At 57.8% G+C, this 17,519-nt stretch overlaps 1 protein-coding gene across 4 annotated transcripts; it reads right to left on the bottom strand.

Moving 5' to 3' along the window:
- Window positions 1–190: 190 nt before the first annotated feature.
- Window positions 191–16,838, bottom strand: SCAF1 (SR-related CTD associated factor 1). 4 transcript variants are annotated; one of them, XM_035287114.3, is made up of 11 exons: window positions 16,340–16,838; window positions 13,636–13,749; window positions 13,372–13,429; window positions 12,587–12,681; window positions 12,199–12,299; window positions 11,995–12,110; window positions 5,877–8,708; window positions 4,828–4,910; window positions 4,389–4,607; window positions 931–1,059; window positions 191–624 (listed from the first exon to the last, which is right to left on the bottom strand). In XM_035287114.3, exons 2-11 carry the CDS (start codon window positions 13,741–13,743, stop codon window positions 433–435), a joined length of 3,933 nt encoding a protein of 1,310 aa, XP_035143005.1. In that variant the 5' UTR covers window positions 13,744–13,749; window positions 16,340–16,838; the 3' UTR covers window positions 191–432. The 4 variants fall into 4 exon arrangements, with proteins under 4 accessions (XP_035143005.1, XP_035143006.1, XP_017823074.2 ...); XM_035287115.3 differs by having other exon boundaries at window positions 12,583–12,681; window positions 16,805–16,838; XM_017967585.3 differs by having other exon boundaries at window positions 16,805–16,838.
- Between the last annotated feature and the right edge of the window lie 681 nt (window positions 16,839–17,519).

Below are 17,519 nucleotides of genomic sequence, written 5' to 3'. Positions count from 1 at the left end.
CCACCTGTGTCTTGTTCAATCCTCACAACACCCACTGTACAGATAAGGAAAATGAAGCCCAGGGGAGGCAGCTACCCCAAGTCAGTCTGGTCTGTCTGTCTCCCACCCTTAGCCTCCTGGGAGTCCCGCCCCAACCCTCTGGCAAATTTGTCCCTGAAAACTAAGGGTTAGAACCATGGTGCTCCGGGGAGATGTTTCATGAAATCTTTAATGAAACTGGGGAGAGGGGCACGAACAGAAGGGAGGGGCACTGGGGACAGGCTTTGGGGCAAGGGATGTGGGCATGGGGCAGGGCAGGGCAGGGGGCTCTCCTCTTCCCTGCAGCATCCCTCCCCCAATCATCCCACTGATGGGGGAGGGAAGTGGGGAGGTGGAGCCATAAATATGTCCAGAATTTCAAAGAGATGAGGGGCGAAGAGCTGGCCAGGGCTCTCAGAGAGGGGGCAGGGGCAGACCCGGGCCACCCTTGTCCGGGGGCCCTGGCTCCTTAGGTGGCCGTGGGGGCCCCGGGGGGTCCCCTGGCTTGCGACCGTGCTTGCGGAAGTAGCGGTAGCGCTGGACGTAGGCCCGCACCAGGTTGCTCACCTTCACCGGGTTGATCTCCCCGCTTTTGCTGTGGCAGATCTGGGGGACCGGGGACAGCCAGAGTCACCACAAGGCTCCCGGGGCCCCATCCACCAGGGCTGCTGGGCACAGCTTGGGACAGGAGCGCTTCCCCAATAACAGGCCAAGATCCCTCTGTCCCCATTGACAATGGGTCCCCCAGGGCCAGTGGACCAGGCCCAGGTGGCCTTGAGAAAATCTCATCATCCCTTCACCTCCCAGGCTGACCTCCTCCCCATCTCCCATCCGCACCCATCTGCACACATCTGTCCCTCCAGCTCGTCCTCTCCCCGTCCTGTGTCTGCCCCTCTCTCTCCAGGTGCCCACCTTGTGGACAGCCTTCCTCAGAATGTCCTTGTACTCCTCCTTGGTGATGTCCTTCTTCTGGTAGTATGGCTTAATGGCCAGCTTCACCTCCTCCACCGCCCGCTCCTGCGTGTGCAGCTTCTTCAGATACTGGGGGTGGTGACAGCAGGGAGGAAGGGATGGCAAGGGCCAGTGAGTACCGGAACCTCCGCCTCCGCTGGCCTCTGCAGCCAGCTTGGCCCTCTGGCCGCCCTGCTGTGCTTGGGCTAGAAGTCCTGCTGAGGGTCTGTCCCAAGCGCTCTCTGCTGCAGCATCCCTCCCCCAATCATCCCACTAATGGGGGAGGGAAGTGGGGAGGTGGAGCCATAAATATGTCCAGAATTTCAAAGAGATGAGGGGTGAAGAGCAGGGACCTGAGACCAAGGGCCAGCCCTGGGCCACTGAATGTCACTGGACATCTCTAGGCCGAACCCTGCATACCCCAGGCCTGGCCATGCCAGGTGTTACCTGCCCTCACAAAGTTCTGTTTGACAAGGCAGGCATTGGCCAAGCGATTACAGCTGGTTTTGAATCAGACTACAGGCAAGGCTACTTCTAAGGACAGCAGGAAAACTGCACAGTGCTTTTCACCGCAGGACGGGAGGACACAGTTTAGGTTTTGTTTTTTGTGATGGAGTCTTGCTCCGCTGCCCAGGCTGCAATGGGGTGGTGCAATCTTGGCTCACTGCAACCTCCACCGCCCCCCCCTCCCCGGGGTTCAAGCAATTCTGCTGCCTCAGCCTCCTGAGTAGCTGGGATTGTAGGTGCACACCATCACACCCAGCTAATTTTTGTATCTTTAGTAGAGACAGGGTTTCACCATGTTGGTCAGGCAGGTCTCAAACTCCTGACCTCATGATCCACCTACCTCGGCCTCCCAGAGAGCTGGGATTACAGGTGTGAGCCACCACGCCTGGCCTCCAGTTCATGTTTTTATAATACTGCTCTGGTCACCAAGGCGGTAGACAGAATGGCTAGGGCTGAGGGGCACTGGGGAGTGAGGGTGAGGACTGTCCTCAGACCCATTTGCATTGGAAGCCTGGTCTGCCACTCCCCGGCTCCAAGCCCTGGGATGATCAGCCACATCTTTCTGTGGCTCATTTTGTATTTCTTTGTTTTTGAGACAGGGTCTTTCCCTGTCACACAGGCTGGAGTGCAGTGGCACAACCATGGCTCACTGCAGCCCCACACTCCTGGCCTCAAGTGATCCTCCCACCTCAGCCTCCTGAGTAGCTGGGACTAGAGGTACCACCACAACATGCGGCTAATTCTTGGATTTTTTGTGGCCTCACTATGTTGCCCAAGCTGATCTTGAACTCCTGGGCTCAAGCGATCCACCTGCCTGGGCCTTGCAAAGTGTCGGAATTACAGGCAGGAGCCACTGCACCTGGCCACCTTTGTGGCTCATTTGTAAGACAGGGACAGCACCTATGGGGAGGACTACACCGACACACGTGGAGGACATGGCACAGGCCAGGCACAGGACTCAATCCAGGGGAGCTGAGCCTCTTCCCAGAGGAACGGCCAAGTGGATGAAAAGGAGAGGACAGGGGCTGGGCTCATGCCTGTAATCCCAGCACTTTGGGAGGCCGAGGGGGCGGATCACGAGGTCAAGAGATCAAGACCATCCTGGCTATGGTGAAACCCCATCTCTACTAAAAATACAAAAATTAGCCGGGCGTGGTGGCATGCGCCTTTGGTCCCCAGCTACTCGGGAGGCTGAGGCGGAAGAATTGCTTGAACCCAGGCGGAGGTTGCAGTGAGCCGAGATTGCGCCACTGCACTCCAGCCTGGCAACAGAGTAAGACTCCGTCTCAAAACAAAAAAAAAAAAAAGGAGAGGACAGGACGGGGCAGGGCAGAGAGCCTCTGAGGCAAGGCTCTTCCCACCTGTGGCCAGCAAGCTAGGAGATCCAGCAGCCGCAGCTCTGGCCTCAGGCAGAATCTTTGTCAAAGCAGACAGGAAACCTCTAGCCAGAGCCACGTGGGACCAGAGAACAAGCCCAAGCCTTCTGCAGGCACAAGGGATAGTCCCTTGGCACCACCCTTCGGGGGAGGCTGCCTTCCCAAGCCAGGTGATTATTCCCCATAACCCAGGGCCAAGCCAAGTGGGGGCAAGTAAGCTGAGTCCTGGGAAGGCAGGGCACAATGGCTAACAGAGTCCAGGGACACTGTCTGATGAGCTGAACTGTGAGGGCAACTCTGTGGCCAGGAGAGACACAGGCCACCGGGAGGGACTCCTCAGGCTTGCCTGCTGCCACAGTAGGAGGGTCTCTAGAGAGACACCGCTCCCCAGCACCCATCTCAGATGTGGCAAAAACGGGCAAAGGGCAGAGCACAGACCAGGGCAGAGTAAGGGCCACTGCAGATGAGAAGGTCCTCACCGTGTCACCCTGCGGCACAGGGCATGAGCCACGGACAAGTGACGGGCTAAGCTGCAGCCCCGCCTCTGCGGCTCACAGAGGGATGTTTCATGGGGTTTATCCAGCTTTATCTGGCACCGTGAACAACTGCGTGAAGGTATCACACCATCGTCTGGCTATGGGCTGCTGGACTATAAGAAAAACCGTCCAGGCTGGGCACGGTGGCTCACGTCTGGAATCCCAGCACGTTGGAAGGCTGCGGTGGGAAAATCACTTGAGCCCAGGAGTTTCAGACCAGTCTGGGCAACATAGCAAGACCCCGACTTTACACATAATTAAGAAATTAGCTCCACCATCAAATGGAAGTAGTATAAAAGGTATAAAAAAAAAAAAAGGAAAAGAAATTAGCTAGGCACGGTGGCGCATGTCTGTCCAGCTACACAGGAGGGTGAGGCAGGAGGATCCCTTGAGCCCAAGAGATCAAGGTTGAGGCTACAGTGAGCTGTGATTGTGCCACTGCATGCCAGTCTGGATGACAGAGGGAGACCCTGTCTCAAAAACCAATCAACCAAAAAAAAAAGCAGCAAACCACACACAAAACCCTTATCAAGACCTGACCAAGAGAGAAACAGGCCCAGAGCCCAGGACAGGAGCCAGCCAGAGCCACTGAAAAAGAACCCGAGTTACTGCCTGACTGGCATCCATTCTCCCTCCCTTCATCTAGACACAGGGGCTTAACTTTTCATTCAAAAACCACCCTCCCCCACTGACACAGAGAGGGAGAGAGCGTGAGCAACAGGTAATCAAGGGGTGGACTGCAGTGCAGTGTGTGTCTATGTGGGGTATATGCACACCCCCCACATGCACAGACACAGTTTTCCTTTGGCCCCGCCCATCGCGCTTCCTGCTCCTCCCTTCCAGGGGAAGTTTAGTTCCTGACACCTTCCTGACTTTGGCCTGGAAGGCCCTGTCTGCCTGCCTCAGTCTCCCTTTCTCCTTGAGCCCCTGAATCTCAGTTCCTGTCTGTATTTTCTACAGAACTGTCACCATCAACCCACCTCTCCCTAGGCCAGCTCACCTTATCTGTGTCCCCACGTCCCTCGGAGCTGCTGCTGCCCTCTCTCTTGTCAGAAGTGGCAGCCAGCCCGGTGGGGGTAGGAGGGGTCGAGCCGCAGCCCCCCAGGGGGAGGCTGCCAGGAAGCAGGTAGCTGGAGGGGCCAGGGGGCAGACCCAGAGAGGTGGGCACAGGAGCTGGGGTCACCCCCAGACTTGAGGGTGGCTTTCTGTGGCTGAGGATCTGTGGGAAGAGGATGGAGGGATGGTGAGTAAAGGGAGGTGACAGGGAAGAGGGGACGTGCACCCCACTGTTCCCACGCTGACTTCCCCACAGCCGAGGCAACAGGCTCCTCTTCAGGCCGATACCTTGCCCCAGAGCTGCCGGGCCTGCGGTTCCTCTCCTAACCCGAGGCAATGGACAAAAGAAGGGGCGGCAGGGACTCTCCCCCAGGGGAGCCCACCTGGTTGGTGGCCTGGATCAGCTCCTGGGCCTTCGCTCGGCTCGCCAGGTTGGCTTCTTCCATCTTGAAGAGAAGTGCAGTCACTGCAGGAGGCAGAGAGGTGACAACATGGAGATGGTAGGAGGTGACAGGACAGGAGCTGGTGAACCTCACCTGAACACTCGCTACCATCTCCTGCCCTGGGCCCCAGGACAGCCACAAGGCCCCACACTTAGAACTAGGAAAGGGGACCGGGCGAGGTGGCTCACGCATGTAATCCCAGCATTTTGGGAGGCTGAGACAGACAGATCACCAGAGGTCAGGAGTTCGAGACCAGCCTGGCCAACATGGTGAAACCTCATCTCTACTAAAAATTAAAAATTAGCCAGGTGTGGTAGTGCATGCCTGTAGTACCAGCTACTTGGGAGGCTGAAGCAGGAGAACAGCTTGAACCTGGGAGGCAGAAGTTGCAGTGAGCCAAGATTGCACCATTACACTCAAGCCTGGGTGACAGACTGAGACTCTGTCTCAAAAAAAAAAAAAAAAAAAAAAACTGGGAAAAAGGGGGCCTCAGTCAATGAGAATGACCCCCATCCCGAATGTTCTTGGGACTCCAGGTGTGTGGGTGGGGGGGGCTGGCCAGGGTCATGCGGTGAAGAGATGGTTGCAGGAGTGAGATTCTGTCTCCTGACCCCCTGGAAGCCAGTCCCATCCTCTCTCCCCACCTCTGTAGTCTGGTTGAGGCAACTGCCATCTGCAAGGAGCACAGTGCCCTGCGCAAGTCATTCTTTCTCGTCCCTCTATCCTAGTTCCCTTCTAAGGAAGCCCTGAACCTAGCCCAGCACTCCACTCTGGGCTGGCTGCCCCTGCTGTGGCCAGCCCCTCTCTCAGTCCACCAAGGCACCTGGAACCTCTGGCCAGACCTCAGCTGGCCTCACCCACCCCACCCTCCCAGTCCATGTCCCCACAAACCTCCTGATCCAGAGCACCCCACCGCCTCCAAGTCTGTACTCTCCGGTCCCCATCCCGTCTTGCTCACCCCAGCACCCTCCTCCCCAGGGGACACTCACAGGCCAGGACGCCGCTGGTGGTGCAGTCCACACCAGCTGGCAGGTTCCAGGGCATGGGCGGGGGCAGCGTGGGCAGCTGGGAGACACGGGAAGCCGGCCCGTCCTCCGCCCCCGAGTCACCGGCTGTGGACCCCGCGCTGGGGGCAGTGCTTGGGGCGGCCGCAGCAGTGCTGGTGGCCGTGGTGGTGGCAGGCTGCTGCTCCTCCTCCTCCTCTTCTTCCTCCTCCTCTTCTTCCTCTTCCTCCTCCTCCTCTGCACCCCCTCGGACCCCAGCCTCCTCAGTGGCCTCCTCAGGCAGGAAGGAGACCTCGGGTGTCTTGCAGCTGCTGTCCACAGTCTGTGAGTCTGGAGTGAGGGCAGGGGGTGGTGGGGCTACCTTGGGGGGTGGGGTGCTAGGGACCTTGGCTGCCCGTTCCTCTCCGGACCACGAAGTCTCCTCTGTCCCCTTGGTGCCTGCCGCCTGGCTGCAGCTATCCGCCTTGGACTTCTTCAGTGACACCGGGCCACCACTGCCCCCGCTACCGCCTCCACTGCGGACCTTTTTCCTGGTCTTGGATGGCTTGGTCTTTCCCTTGGTCCCCTTGGCTTTCTTGGCCCCTGCCTTGGCCTTGACCTTGGTCTTTTTGGGCTTGGTGCTGCCCGGAGCTGCTTTGGCCATCTCAGTCGGGGCCCGCTCGTCGGGCTTGAGGAAAGGGGAGCGACTCTCCCGGTCGCGGCTGAATTTGACGCCGATGGAGCCCAGGCCGGCCGACGCGGCGTCCTTGGCCGGAGTGGTGCTGCTGACACCCTCGCGGATCAGCACCGCCACCTTGGACTGCAGCTTCACCTTCCGGGACGAAGAGGAGGAGGACGAGGATGAAGAGCCTGAGCCGCTGCTGACCGGTGGCTTTGGCTGGGGCCCTGAGGAAGGCGCCGACTCCTTGGGGGGCCGGGCCTTCTTGGATGACCTGTCCCTGTCCCTATCTCTGTCCCTGTCCCGATCCCGGTCCCCCCCGTCCAGAGCCTTCCGACGAGACCCCTTCTCCCGGGAGGAGGAGGAGGAGGAAGCAGCCCCCGAGCGGCGCCGGTCCTTCTGGCTGCTCTTGCCGCCCCGCTCCTCGCCGCTCAGTCCCTCAGAGTCGTACAGGACCTCCCGCTTAGGTGACGAGGCCGGGGCGGGAGAGGGTCCTCGGGGGTCGGACTTGTCAAGCCGGCCCACCGTGATGGTCCGCTTGATGGCGAAGAGGTCGTGGTCCGTGAGGTCCTGGATGGAGGGCGGCACGGCCCCCCGGCGGCGGCTGTCGCGGTCACCACCAGAGGTGGAGCCGGAGGGCGGCGGAGCAGGTGCCGGGGCCTTCTCGCTGCCATCCCCAGACCGCTTCTCGCCCCGGGACCGTGACCGCTTCTTCTTCTTCTTGCTGCCGCCACCGTCCCGGTGTTTCCCGCGGTGCCGCTCACGCCTCGAAGACGACGATGAAGAGGTGGCTGGGGGTGGGGAAGCTGAGCGCCTCCGCCGCCGCCGCTTTTCCCGGGACCGCGACCTGCGGCTGCCTCCGCGGCGGCGGTCGGTACTGCGCGAGCGGCGGCGGGTGGAGCGGGAGCGGGAGCGGGAGCGGCGGCGGGCAGACGACGAGGTGTGGGAGCCGGGCTTGCGGTCCCGCGAGCGGTGCTTCTTGGAGTCCCAGGGCGAGGCTGGGGCGGGCGGCGCAGGCTGGGTACCCGACGAGGACGAAGCCGCCTCCTTGGCCTCACCGCTGCGCTTGCGCTCCCGCCGGGACTTCTTGCGCGTGGGGGGACCCACCGCGGCTGCCGGAGCTGGCGCAGGTGCCGGGGAGGGCGAGCGCTGGCGGTAGCGCTCCCGCCGCTGGGTCAGGATCTTGCGGCGCAGGTCCAGGCCGCCCCAGCGTGAGTCAGCAGCAGGCGGCGCCGGGGCTGGCTCCCCCAGGTCCACCTGCAGGGCGCCCTCGCCATCCGACTCCGCGTGCAGGGACAAGAAGTCATCCCCCTCGGGGGCCCGGGGAGCAGGAGGCTGGGGTAGGGGCTGGGCCGCAGGTGTGGCCGAGGCGGCGGGCGGAGGCCGGGTGGCCCGGCCGCTGGGGCGGAAAAGGGACAGTGCCACCCTGGGCTCCTCCTCTGGCTGGACAATCTCGCCCTCCTCAATCTCCGAGTCGCCAGGCGGCAGCAGGGGCGGCGGGAGGGCGGCTCCACCAGCGGTCACCACCTCCACAGAGACCTTGCCTTCCCGACAGGCCTCCGCCTCGGTCCCCACGACGAAGACCCGCCGGCGCATGGCTCCATCAGCCCGGGTGGAGTCCACCTGGGGCGGTGTTCCAGGGGCTGGAGTCGGCTGTGCGGGCTGTGGGTCCGGGCGGGGGCTCTCGTCACCTGGGAAGTCCTGGCTCAGGCTGTTGTCATCGTAGATGCCTGCCAGGGTCTCCGAGATGCGGCTGATGCTCTGGGACAGGCCCTCCTCCTCCTCCTCCTCCTCTTCCTCCTCTTCTTCCTCTTCCTCCTCCTCCTCTTCCTCCTCGGGTGAGGGGGTCCCGGCTGATGAGCTGGGGTTGGAGCCAGTGGGCTCGAAGGGGTCGTACTTTTGCTCCGGAGCAGGTGGTGGAGAGTAGGCCTCGTCGGTGGGGTGGAAGGGGTCATAGATGTCGAATCGGGGGGCAGGTGGGGCTGGGGGTGCAGGGGGCGGTGGGGGTGGGGGAGGGGAAGGGGAGGAAGATGAGGGAGAAGGGGAAGGGGAGGAGGACGCAGAGGAGGGGGCAGGAGGTGGGGCAGGGCCCCCATCTCCCGTGCCCAAGGTGAGGTGACGGGCACAGGTGGGCCGAGAAGTGTTCGACTGTGGAGAAACTGCAAAAGATCAGTAAGAGAGAGGCGATCAGGGCCTGTGCCTCCCTCCTGGCGCCCACTCCCTGGCCCGGCCATGGACACTCCTTCCAGGAAGCTCCAAGTACTTCCCAGGGGCCAGCCGTAGAATGCTCCCGACAATTGAATACCATGATTCTTAACCCGAGGGTCACTGGAGGAAACTGAGGCAGAGGGCTGCAGTATCCTCCCCAAGGGCACAAACAGAGACAGCAGTCAGGGTATAAACTCAATGTGGCCCTGAACCCGCACTCCCATATCCTGAGACACAGCACTGGCCTGGGCACTGTACCCTGGCCACGAAACTAGGAACTACCTCTACCAGTGCTGGCGAGCAATCCCATGAGGTGGAGGCTACAGTGAACTATGACCACAACACTGCACTCCAGCCTGGGCCAAGAAGAAACAGGAAACAGGCCGGGACAGCAGAGCTGGGGTTCAAACCTAAGCCCCCCTCCAAGACAAAAACAAGCTCCGGCCTGCAGCACCAGCTGCCTCTCGTGGGAGTTTCTCCCACGTGGTAGAGGAAGAATGGGAGGCTTACAGGGCGAGATTCCGGTGCAGAGCCAGGAAGTGGAAGAGCTGGGGAGCCCAGGAAGCCTGGTCCTCACCCCAAGGTCTTCACTCTGCTGAGTCCCCACCCAAGGGATTACACCTGCTCAGGACTCAGAGACACCACTGACCAGTGACGGTGGCGACGACAAAGGTTTGCCACCTCTGTGGCATGGGGATCCTATGTTACCTCGTTCACCCCTCAAGGGCCCCACTATGTTGTGCTAACTACTACCGTCAAAATGCCACAGTCACACGATGGAGACAGAGGCCACACCACAGGCAAGGATGCCAGCGCAGTGGTGTGAGGACAGCACCAGGAAAGCAAAGGGGTCTAGAGGGCAGCACCGGAGCGACCCCTTGATCCAGAGGCCCTGGATCAAGGCCCTCACCAGACACATGACCACAGGCAAGTGGATCCATGCATCTGCCTGTTTCCTCATCTATAAAATGGGGGTTTCTTCATTCATTCAACACCATTTATGGCAGGGCGGGGTGGCTCATGCCTGTAATACCAGCACTTTGGGAGGCCAAGGTGGGAGGATCACTAGAGGTCAGGAGTTCAAGACAAACCTGACCAACATGGTAAAACCCATATCTACTAAAAAAATACAAAAATTAGCCAGGAGTGGTGGCGTGTACCTGTAATCCTAGCTACTCAGGAGGCTGAGGCAGGAGAATTACTTGAGCCTAGGAGGCAGAGGTTGCAGTGAACTGAGATCCCGCTACTGCAGTCCAGCCTGGGCAACAAGAGTGAAACTGCTTCTTAAAAAAAAAAGAGGCCAGGCGCAGTGGCTCACGTCTATAATCCCAGCACTTTGGGAGACTAAGGCAGGTGGATCATGAGGTCAAGAGATCGAGACCATCCTGGTCAACATGGTGAAACCCCGTCTCTACTAAAAATACAAAAATTAGCTGGGCGTGGTGGCGCATGCCTGTGGTCCCAGCTACTAGGGAGGCTGAGGCAGGAGAATCGCTTGAACCCAGGAGGCAGAGGTTGTGGTGAGCAGAGATCGCACCACTGCACTCCAGCCTGGGTAACAAAAGTGAAACTCCATCTCAAAAAAAACAAGAAAAAACATAACCTCAGAGTCCCTCTGAGAACAACTAGTATTAGCTTCTGGATACACCTATGTCCCTTTAAGGCCCAGGGGCCAAATCCAGCATACCACCTGTTTTCCGATATCAAGTTTTATAGGAACACTGCCCTGCCCATTCATTTACTTATCCTCTACAGCTTCTGATTTTAAAGAAACTGAAACACTTTTGTGGGCCCCTAAGAATGTCACAGGTCCTAGGACCATGTCTCTGTATTTAATGGATAAATAGATTCCAGCTGTTAAAAAAATAAGGCAGTGGGTTGGCAGTGGGGCTCACGCCTGTGATCCCAGCACTTTGAGAGCGAAGGCAAAAGGATTGCTTCAGCTCTGGAGTTCAAGACCAGCCTGGGCAACACAGCAAGACTGTAATCCCACCACTTTGGGAGGTTGAGGCAGGCTGATCACTTGAGGTCAGAAGTTTGAGACCAGCATGGCCAACACAGTGAAAGCCCCTCTCTACTGAAAGTACAAAAATTAGCTGAACGTGGTGGCACACATCTATAATCCCAGCTACTTGGAAGGCTGAGGCAGGAGAATCACTCGAACCCAGGAGGCGGAGGTTGCAGTGAGCTGAGATCGTGCCACTGCACTCCAGCCTGGGTGACAGACTCCATCTCAAAAAACGAAAACAAAAAACTAGCCAAGCACAGTGGCATGCACCTGTAGTCCCAGCTACTCCAGAGGCTGAGGCAACAGGATGGCCTGAGCCCGGGAATTTGAGGCTGCAGAGAGCCATGACTGTGCCACTGCACTCCAGCCTGGAAGACATAGTGAGACCCCGTCACACACATAAAAAAAGAGAGAAGGTAAACGTGACCTGGCACAGAGGGGTGCCTGCTCTACCACAGAACCGGTGCTCATAGCTCATGGCTGGTGCCCATAGCTGACTGCACCTTCCTCTCCTCTCCCTCCACCCCCTCCTCCAAATAGGTATGTTCATGCAGAAGGCAGGCCTAAGCCCAGGGTTCTCAACAGAGTCCAGGGCTCAGCAGCCTGTACTGTTTAAAATGCAAATTCACAGGCCCCACCCCAGACCTGCAGAATCAGAACCCCTGGGAGTGGGCCCAGCGAGCTGCACGTGAACAAGTCCTCCTGGCAATTCAAGCTTGGCCTAAACTGCTCACAGAGTTACTACTGTGTGCAGGGCTGGAGGAGGAGCAGACTCCTCCTTGGGCAGCACATATCTCAGAAGTCAAAACCTTGGGCTTCAGACTCAGACACACCAGGACTTGAGGCCCAGGCCCCTCATGAAGCATCTGGCTGTACGCCCTAAGCAAGCACCTTCCCTTTTTCAGACTGTCTGCGCCTATGGAAGATAGAGACTCGAAGAGTCCCCCTCCTGGGGAGATGAGTTCCCGATGCAGTGACACTAACACTGAGCGTGCAGAAACCAAGTGTCTCACACACGCTAACTGCTCCCCCGCGGGCCCGGCACATTGGTTTTCACTTTATATACATCTGTTTGCACCTATAGCCCTGATCACATCTAATACGAAAAAAGTGAAAGGTTTTGTCTAAATGACATGATGAACACGACGTCACTACCATCACTGCCACGAACAGCCGATCCCCACACAAGTCCAAGGCCACCTGCCCAGCTCCGCCCTGACCCCACATACCCGTTTTGCCCGTCCTCCACGCCCTGAGCCGGGGCAGCAGGCTGGGCACAGGCAGAGGGATGGGATCTCTGTCCCCGATTCGAACCTCGGCCACCAGCTCCAGCATGTCCTCACTTCTGCAAGGTGGAAGAGGTGGGTGAGCCTCAGGGGTGCTTTTGGGATTCACACCAGGGCCTTTCCCACTCCAGGTGCCAAACTACTCACTCGCCAGGCCGCAGGTCCAGGCGGCTGGGAACCCAGGTATCCGGGGGATCCAGGACACTCACCAGCCCTGCGAGGAAGCTGTCCGCAGCCATGTCCAGCACCTAGAAGAGGCCAGAGAGGCTCTATGCCGTCCCTGCTCACATGAAGATTGGCAAATCCTACTGCCCCACTCCCTAAGAAAACTGAGGACCTAATTCCTGTAGCCTGACTGCCATCAGCACTCAAAGCTTAGGCCCACAGATCAGCCCCCAGACTCTCCCACGTTGCCTCGGTCAGCATCGCAGAGCCAGGAGTTCAGTCCCAAAACCCCACCCCCACAGACTCAGGGCCCCACCCCTTCCTCCCTGATGCCCTGAGTCCGGCCCCCAGCCCCCTCCTTCTTACTCACAGTAGCCGTGTCAGTCCCCCCTGATTCCTGGGAACGGGGCTCTGACCGTGGACTCCGGCAGCGCCGCCATCGAAGGCCATGACACCGAGAGCCATCTGGAGAGAGATTTGCATGGGGGATTGGACACAAGGGACTCGCCGCAGAGACTTGTGGGGGGAGAGGAAAGAGGAGCTTGATCTAGTTCCTGACAGTGGAACCAGCCTCCGCCTGCTCTCCCGGCCTCCACTCACCACCTCCCAGGAGGACTTCCCAGCACCCGTTCTGAGTCACCGACGCTCTCAGCTATTCGTCCTCCTATCTGCCCTCAGACACCTCAGCCTGGCATTCTGGCCTTGCTGGGATCTGGTCCCCACAGACCTCTCCTGCCTCCGCCCACCCCACTCACACCCTCCTGCATGCCAGCCCCAAGGAACCTCAGCGCAGCCCCTCATCGCTGATGGGCTCTTTCACCTCGTGCTGCAGGCCTACTGTGGCCAATCAGGCTTCCCTCTCATCCAAAAACTAGTAGGTCCTCAGAGACCCCGTTCACCTGTCCCCACTCTGGGAAGGTACCCTGACCCGTCCCCTACCATGCTAGCTCAGGTGGGCCTTCTTCCCCCTCACAGCACGTGCCTGTCTCCCTTCCCCCAGATGACGGGCCCTTCCAAGGCGGCCACGGGGTGTCTGCCCCATCTTTAACTCCCCATACCAGCACAAGGGTAGCACCCAGGAGCTTCAGAAAAGCTTACAGAATGACAGGATAAAGAATGGAGAGGGGGCGGGGCCAAAAGGAACTGGGGCCATACCTTTGTCATTGGGCAGGTCTCCCTGCAGGGAGCTTCCCACGGCCTGCTGGATAGCTCGCTGCGGAAGGGGGTAAGAACCAAGTGTCAGGGGACCCAGGCAGATGCTTTACGACCTCTGCCCCTTGGGAGACAGACACCCCAAACACTGACAGCCAGACTCATGAGCTTCATGGGAGCCAAGAGTCCAGGGCCTCTGCCTCGGGCTCCTGGAGTGTGGAGGCCCAGCTCCTCCATCCCTCAGCGCCAGGAGCCCAGCAGCCTCACCAGGATAAAGGCAGAAGGAGAAAGCGTGGGATCTCTGTCTGGCGGCCCATCTCCCCGGTCCTCGCCCGACTCCTCCGTCTTCCCTCGAGACTCATCTTCTTCCTCCATGGTCACCTGGAGGTCCAGGGGCGAGAGTTTGGAGTGGAGGTTCCAGGAGAAAGGATGGAAGTCGAGGATAGACATGAAGACCTCAAGGGCCCCACGCTACCTCTCTCACCATCCTCTCTGGCACCCCTCCTCTCCTCCACCTCATCCCACTCTACCCCATGCTTGGGCGAGTGCTGGGCCCAACACAGTCACCCCAGGGACTAGGAGCCATTCTCCTCCTTTTCTCTGGATTTCAGGTGCTCTTCTGTCAAAGGGAGGCAGGCCTCCCCGGCTTCCACTTTTACCATCTCATTCCTCAATTCCCACAGCTTCCCTCACAACCCATCCAAACTTCAAGACCTCGTTCCCTGGCCTCCTAAGATGCAAAGCCAACAGCGAGATTTTTGTGTGTGTGCTGCACTGTGATTTCAAAGAGTGCATTCCACAACAGGCTCCCAAAGCCGGTGTGCTGGGCACCAGTCAACGCCACGCCTATAACGCCACACAGCTTCCTAAAGCATCAGCTGTCCTCGATGACTACCCCTCAATCTTATTTATATACCTAAGTTGCAACCTTCATAGAGTAATCTGCAAAACCAGTAAGCCATTTTTTTTTTTTTTTTGAGACAGTCTTGCTCTGTCATCAGGCTGGAGTGCACTGGCACGATCTCCTTGCAACCTCTGCCTCCTGGTTCAAGCGATTCCCCGCCTCGGCCTCCCAAGTAGCTGGGACTACAGGCGCGAGCTACCACCCCCGGCTAATTTTTGTATTCCAGTAGATATGGGGTTTCACCATGTTAGCCAGGATGGTCTTGATATCCCGACCTCGAGATCTGCCTGTCTCGGCCTCCCAAACTGCTGGGATTACAGGCGGGAGCTACCGTGCCTGGCCCAGTATGCCATTTTTAAAATGAAATCACTAAACTTTAGAAAGGCATGATGAAGAAAAACTTCCTAGGCGGCATTTACCTACAGCCATCTGCCCAGAGCCTTTGCAATATCATGGAAATTCTTTGATATGATTCCCCAGTCAGGCGGTTGAAAGATCATCCATCAAACAGGTGGATGTCTTGATTAGGGCTTCAGAAAAATATGAATATTTCAGCTGTAAGATTCCCCATGACTGTCAAATCTGCTACTCCTAAAACAACATCCAATCTCAAGATTCCTAGAAAGCTTCAAAATCCCTAACCTACAACTCAGTAGGCTTAAATGTAAATGCACAAGATAGGAGTATCTATCTCAGAGAGTGACTGTGAATACTGAAAGCCTGACTTCTGCCACACATTTAGAGCACATCAAGTGCTCAATACAGATGAACAGGAAGGACACTATTGGCCCTTAAGGCCCATGTTTCCCCTTCATCTGTCTCCCGGCTTCCCCCACAGCATGCTAGCAAAGACAACACCTGGGTCCTGTTCTACGTCCCTCCATAGATTTTCAAGCCAGGCTAAGCTTCCACATTCAGCCTCCCACTCCACCTAGTTCCTCACCTCCTATGACACACCCAACCCTGATAGTCTGTTACATCCCAGCCTCTTTCACCAATACTCCATACGTTCAGCCCTGTGGACAATTCCTGGCCCTGGGACTGCTCTCCAGCACCTCCCAGGAAAGCACATGGCTACCTAGAACAGTGACTGTCACATATTAGAAGCTTAATCAACATCAGCTGCCTAGACTCAGGGATCCCCAAGCCCTCTGCAGTGCATAAAGATGCTTGCTTGCTCATTTAGACAGCACCAGGCTTTGCAGACACACCCTCAGCTACTCAGATCATTTGGACAGAAGAATGCTCTGCAGATACTGCCAGGTCCTGTCTGGATCGCTGGTTTCCCCAACTACAGGGTCATATAGCAGTCTAGTGCTTCATAAATAACTTGTTATAAAAAGGAAATAGAACAAAACAGCTCTTCACAGCACATCACAAGTAGTAAGTGGAAATGTCAATTCATGGAAGGTGAGTTAATGTTAACACATTATGTTACATAATGTTAAATATATTATGTTGGTCTGCACTAGGTCGCATTGAAAAAAATGTATCTTAATGCAAATCACCGTCAAAATAGCTTGAAAAATACTGTAACAGTGGGTCCAGATGACCCTACAGACTCTTCCAGACTAATGTAGATTAATTTTAACTCTCTCAATAACCCTAGGGTAATGTAGAATTTTAAAACATTTTTCATTTGAATTACTTTCTGAAGGGCAAGTACATCTAAGATGGGCAAAATTTCCTCATTCTCTTCCTGTATTTTTCACCACAAGTTTACCTGTCCCCAAAGACATTCGAATTTGCTCCAGGCATAAAAACTGCATTCCTGCAGTCACATTAACGCCATCTAGATGGTTCCAAGTCCTTCTATCTGCCCCCAGCCTCCTGTCACCCATTTATTAGACACTACCCAAACCTTGGAGACCCATCCAAGACCCTTGGTACATCTCAATATTTGGCTCCCACCCCTGGTGGGCATATCCCAACCCCCTAGGTGGCCCTAAAAGATTTCCTAGTCCTTGAACAGTTCTTCCAGGCCTGATAAAGGACTCCAGACCTATGCAGACCAGTTGCATCCTCAGACCAGCCCATGTAGACACTTTCCAGCCCTAACAGACATACCCCAGGCGCTCTAGATGGCTCTGAAGATACTCCTCGGGTCGTGTAGACCCTACTTCACCCCTGGGACATATCTCAAGATCTCAAGATGGCCCCAGAACCCTCTAAGCAGACCCTAGACTCCGGTCAGCCCATAAAGACGATCTACAGTGTCTACAAACACAATCCAGGCCAGCTATGTGATGGAGGGCAGGCGTTACGCTCGGTCCAGGCCCAGGGACGCCCCCAGTCCTCTCGGAGATGCCCCATAGACGCCTCCAGGAACCCACGGATACGTCCCGGGGCCCTGAGAAGGCCCCCCTCTCGGCACCAGGTTTCGCCGCAGCTGCCGGGCCCAAGACCGCCCCGTTAAGCCCTCCAAGCCCCGTGGCTTGTGGGGAGGACCCCGGGACAACTAGCGACCCGACTCCGCCCCGCCCACCCCAATAGGCCCGAGCCCCGCGGCCCGGACCGCCGCCGCCATCTTACCCCGCCGCTCGGGCTGCGGCTCCGGCCCCGGCGCGGGGCGGGGCGGGCTGGGGCGGGGCTCGTGAGCAAAGGAGGAGAGAGGCGGAGCTAAAGTGCCGCCGAGCTTGCCGGGATTTCAAGTACCGAGCACGGCGCCGTGAAGGCTCGTGGGAAGGCAGCTGAACTCGGTTTCCCAGAAGTCAAAGGAACACATGGGGCGGGGCACGCGCGATGCACGCCGGGCGACGTAGTCCGCGCACCGCCTCTGTCGCGCGGGGACAGCGAGAGGGTGAGAGGTGAAGTGGGCGGGGCCGCGGAAGCCCGCGATGACGCCCCACAGTGCCCTGCGCGCGCGCGGAAAGGGTGGCGAAACAGGAGGTGACGTAAGAGGGGCTAGACCGAACAGATACAAGGGAATTGTAGTTCAGCGGAGTGAACACGACTTGCTGGATGTTGTCCTGCCCACATTCTGGGACTCAGAATCCAGATCCTCCAGGCCTCCCTAAATTTAGAACCAGACGGGATGCAGCAGCGCACACCAGTAGTCCCACTCCCGAGACTGAGGAGGATGGATCGCTTGAGCCTAGAAGTTGGAAGCCAGCCTGGGCAACATAGGGAGGGCCCGTCTCTAAAAAAATAAAAAATAAGCCAAACGCGGTGGTTCACGCCTGTAATCCCAGCACTTTGGGAGGCTGAGGCGGGTGGATCACCTGAGGTCAGGAGTTCGAGACCAGCC

Source organism: Callithrix jacchus, chromosome 22 (genome assembly GCF_049354715.1).
Source record: "Callithrix jacchus isolate 240 chromosome 22, calJac240_pri, whole genome shotgun sequence".
NCBI lineage: Eukaryota > Metazoa > Chordata > Mammalia > Primates > Cebidae > Callithrix > Callithrix jacchus.
The sequence above is the reverse complement of the archived record's forward strand: the minus strand, read 5'-3'. Positions and strand labels throughout refer to the sequence as shown.